A 4,464-nucleotide genomic window follows, 5' to 3' on the forward strand; every position below is an offset into this window, starting at 1 on the left:
GCCACACAGGTCCCTTGAGAGACCCTTGAGAGCAGACTCCCTTCCTGCCTAGAATCCCACGTAGCCAGTTTTGGCTGTGTTGTTGACACTGGGTTTATGCTCATACCCTTAGAACCTTGCGTGTTCCCGTTAAGAGTTTCTCTGTAACATGGACTCCGGGAAGGAACACCGTATCTGAGCTCTCCCAGCACTTAACGGCCCCCATGCCACCGTCCCCTCCCTGGAATCCCTACTGAGCTCTGAATTCCCAATCTGTCTCATTTTTGATATTTGATTTCTGCCTCAAATGCTCGTGCACTGACAGCACTTCCTTTCTACCCACAGGTCAAGTGTAAAGACTGCGGGGCCTTTGGCCACACGGCCAGAAGTACAAGGTGCCCCATGAAGCGCTGGAACGGAGCCCTGGTCCCCCAGACCTCTGTCAAAAAGGAAGGGAAGGAAAATCTGAAACCGTGGAAGCCCCGGGTTGAGGGGAACTCGGGGCCCTGGAGCAAGGAGAAGGGAGAGAATGAAGAGAGACCAAGGTGAGCAGTGGGAGGGGTTTTCACCGCTCTTTGGGTACTGCCACCTAAGAGCTGGGTGTCCTCCAGGGTGCCACACCCAGGAGCTCCCTTCACCCTGGGAGACCAACTCAGGGACGGGAGAGGCAGGGGTGTTTCCTGGAGGTTGCCCAGGACAGGGGAAAAAGAAATGGAATGCAAAGGAACATCCTTAGTTGGGAAACCTAGAGGGCCGCCTGGAGGATGGGAAGCTTGGCACATGAGGGAAGGGGACTGGGCCCCAGATGGGGTTCTCCCTGTCCCCTGGGGAAAACTAGGGGCCATCACCTGAACTTTGTCTGTTCTGCAGGCCACAAGACCAGCAGAGGAAGGCTCTCCTCCAGATAATTTCCGGGAAACCTCAAGCCAAGCAGCTGCCAAATCGAAAAGAATCGACGGAATCCTGTGACTATCTGAGGGTGAGTGTCGCCCTGGGCCCCTCCTCTTTATCTGCTGTAGGTTACCCTGGGGGACTTCCTTTCAGGCCCCTGTCTGTGGGAGGGAATCCGGAAACCCCTCCTCCTTGCCTTCTCAGCCTCGGGGTCTCAACGACCCTTTCAGGTCTATTTGATTCCAGGTGAAGGCGTTTAAGGACGCCATATTTCCTGGTGCTTTCTCTCTGTCCGACTATTGCAAGCCTGCCAACAACACTTTCCTAGCGGCAGGAGGACATTAGGTCACTCCAGTTAATCCCCAAGACACAATCACTTCAGCAATGATATTTTGTAGATCACTACACCTAGTTCCAGAGCTTGCTTTTCACATGTCTCGTCCTGATCAGCACTCACTTGAGGATCAGTCCCTGCTTCCAATGACTGCCTGTCAAGACTGTATGAAGAATGTCAGGGTGTGAGCACCTCGTGTTTGGCTGTGCTGGGTTTTCTGTGGGCTGGATGTGCAGGAACATCTAACGTGTGTGGTTTCCTTTCTTTCAGGTGGCAAGCAGGCCAATGCCGGTCCACACCACCAAGAGGAGGCCAGTCGTGGACGCTGCTCTCACTGACGGCTCAGCTCCCAAAAGAGCTGACAGGGGCTCCACCTGGGCTTCATTGTCTCCCCTCAGAAAAGCCAGTGTGAGCTCCTCCTCAAGTCGTGGACCCACGGAACCACAGACAGGGGCCGTGGCCCACATCCCTCAGCCTGCATTCCGGCGCCATGGCCCGCAGCCTCTCCTCTTGGTGAAGCCCACAAACAGCCACCCTGAGGGTGGCTGCCGTGAAGTTCCCCAGGCTGTCTCCAGCACCCACGGCCTGAACCATGTCATCGACCCCCAGGCACAAGACAAACGTCCTGCTGTGACCTCACAGCCCTGCCCACCAGCCGCCACACACAGCTTGGGCCTAGGCTCCAATCTCAGCTTCAGGCCAGGAGCCAAGAGGCCGGCCCAGGCTCCGATTCAGGCTTGCCTGAGTTTCCCCAAGAAAGCCAGAGTCGGTCCCGTCCAGATCCCCGAAGACAGCATCCAGGGAGGGGAGCTGGGGGCCCTGGAGACTCTACAACCTCTGCCAGCTCTAACTGAACTTGGACCAAGTAGGTCACCCCAGATGAGCCGGAAGACACCCGCCCAGGTGCTCGGCATCGACCTGCAGCCTCTGCAAAGCAGACCTTGCCTGCCGACTGCCCAGGCCTGCACCATGTCCCATCACCCTGCGGCCAGCCAGGATGGAGACCAGCCTCTCAGAATGCTCTTCAGGAGACTGGAAGACGGAGGGTGGAGCTCCAGGTTCCTGACGGCTCCCTCATTCCACTCTCTGGAGGAGCCGGGAGCCGTCCCGACTCAGAGCCCTCATGTCACAGAGAAGTCTGTGGGGCCCTGTGTTTGTGTCCCACCCAGTGTCCTCTATGAGGACCTTCAGGTTTCCTCTTCCTCAGAGGAGGAGCTGGACTGACCTGGAGCGAGACTGCAGTTGGCAGGGGATCCCTGGCCTCCAGCTCCCGTGACTCGGAGGGGACTGTGGGACTGAGGAGCCCAGAGCGGGGAGCAGGCTTTGTGTGGTGACTCAGAAGCTCCCCAGCTTCTGAGGCGCTCCTGTGCATGCTGGAGCCCAGATCAGGCCAGGACCAGCTGCAGAGAGAGACTCTGCCTACTTGAACTCTGGTGAGGGAAATTATATTTGGAATGGGTCTCCTGAAACCCACCCTGAAAAGCTTCTGTGCCAAGGATTCCTTGTGTAAGAGACTGGGTGTCCTGCACGAGTCAGTCTTCCACTCTCATGTCAACCGGAAACTGTGGAATTACTCTGTGTCTGCTCTCTACATGACTGAATATGGGAAAAGTTAGGGAACCCTGATAGGTGCCCCTCTTCAGCCACGCCCCACCCTGAGATTGGTGTTTTGGACCCTGGGATGGGTTCTGCCGAAAGCATTCTTGAGGTCTTTCCTCAGCCTTGAAAATTGTGGTAGGGAATGCCTTTGTAAATATGTGTGGTTAATTTGTTGGGAAGTTAATAAAATTATTGGAAAAGACGACATTCTGTGTTTCGACTCTCATTGTGTGTTTGTTTTTCGCCGATTTTCCAAGGGCTTGAAGGTTTCTCCACTTTGTTAGCAATCCACAGCATTGACGAGATTGTTTCTCCCTTTGATTTCCTGAGAATCCACAGGCGTTGGAAAATCTACGCCCCACTCTACCAACACACGTACCCAGTCAAAATCTGCCAAGTGAATCTCACGCACATTGCCGACGTGGTGAGCACGGCTTCCACCCACGAGTCCCCGGTTGGCTCACAGGGATGCCAAGTGTGTGGCGAAAATTGTGATGGTCCCCATGAAGCCGCTTCCCGGTGTGCACAGGAACACTAGGCACAGTTTCATTGGCCAATTAGACCTCAGTAAAGCTGAAGTACATTCCGAGGTCAAAGATTCATCCCGTCTTCTTTTCGGATGCCTGAGCCCCGGGCCATTGAGTCACTTCCCACACGATCCTAAGAGGAGGTGACGTTGAGAATCACTGAAAGAACCAGGCAAAGACATCCATCATGCACAGGCTGTCTCCATCCTCTGACCTGGGAACAACTCTGACCAGGATTCCACATCTAGGAGGTCTCTGAACTGAGAGGGATTTTCTGAGAAAGACCAAACGGTGGCTCCCCTTCCGTTGCTATTGAGGGTCACTATCTTGATTATCTACATGACCTAAAAAGTATCAGTATCCAAAATCAATAGGAGAAACTCTCTGCTCCCCTGAGAGCAAACAGGATTATGACCAAAATGACCAAAGAACATGGAAGGAAACGTTATGATCAGAAAGCTCACGGAACCAGCTCGAGGTTGTTGGGTGCGGGGCTGGGGGTAGGCATGGGGGATTGGTAAGCAGGTGTTCCACCCCGAATCATAAATAATTAATGAAATGCAAATGAAAGGGGAATCAAGCTTCAACAGGTGTAGTGCATCCCATGGGAAATCGCCCAATTCAACTGTGTCTATTTCCCCACCTTCTAAAAATCACCATGTAAAATGAGACAGAGCTACATGCGCAAATGGAATCTTTCTGACAGGAGACACAGAGTCTTCCAATCTTGCTGGTGGACATATGGGTTTTAGAACGTTTGTCAGTAGTGAACGTCATTTTGGAGTGGGCTTTGTAGACAGACATTTCTGGGTCATGTAATTGGATTAAGTTGATTAGGTGAGGGTACATTTCCGGATGGGTGTCTCCAGATGCAGTATAAAAGGCAGCCTGCAGAGCCCAGTTCCCTCTCAGACCCTTCCTCTGGCTTCCTGGAGGCTGCATCGCTTCCCGCAGGGCTGCTCCAATATCTGCCCATCTGAGCGCCAGCCGACGAACCATAGTAGACCTGCCATTTCAGGTTAGTTTCACTGAAAAATTGTTTGTCTCACATCATTCCTGAGGAGTTGGAAGGAAAAGAGACAAAGAAAGGTGAAAGGAACAGATCACATTGGGGTAATGACTACATGATAGGGT

The 4,464-nt window shown here is 53.4% G+C and overlaps 1 protein-coding gene across 1 annotated transcript; it reads left to right on the forward strand.

Annotated features, from left to right (window-relative positions):
• The first annotated feature begins 324 nt into the window (after window positions 1-324).
• Window positions 325-2,438, forward strand: LOC135273209 (protein FAM90A5-like). Its single transcript, XM_064372112.1, has 3 exons — window positions 325-524; window positions 850-958; window positions 1,475-2,438. Exons 1-3 carry the CDS (start codon window positions 382-384, stop codon window positions 2,426-2,428), a joined length of 1,206 nt encoding a protein of 401 aa, XP_064228182.1. The 5' UTR covers window positions 325-381; the 3' UTR covers window positions 2,429-2,438.
• The last annotated feature ends 2,026 nt before the right edge of the window (window positions 2,439-4,464 follow it).

This window comes from Aotus nancymaae, unplaced genomic scaffold, assembly GCF_030222135.1.
Source record: "Aotus nancymaae isolate 86718 unplaced genomic scaffold, 86718_ANA_hifiasm-v0.15.2.pri h1tg000456l, whole genome shotgun sequence".
In the NCBI taxonomy this organism is placed as follows: domain Eukaryota; kingdom Metazoa; phylum Chordata; class Mammalia; order Primates; family Aotidae; genus Aotus; species Aotus nancymaae.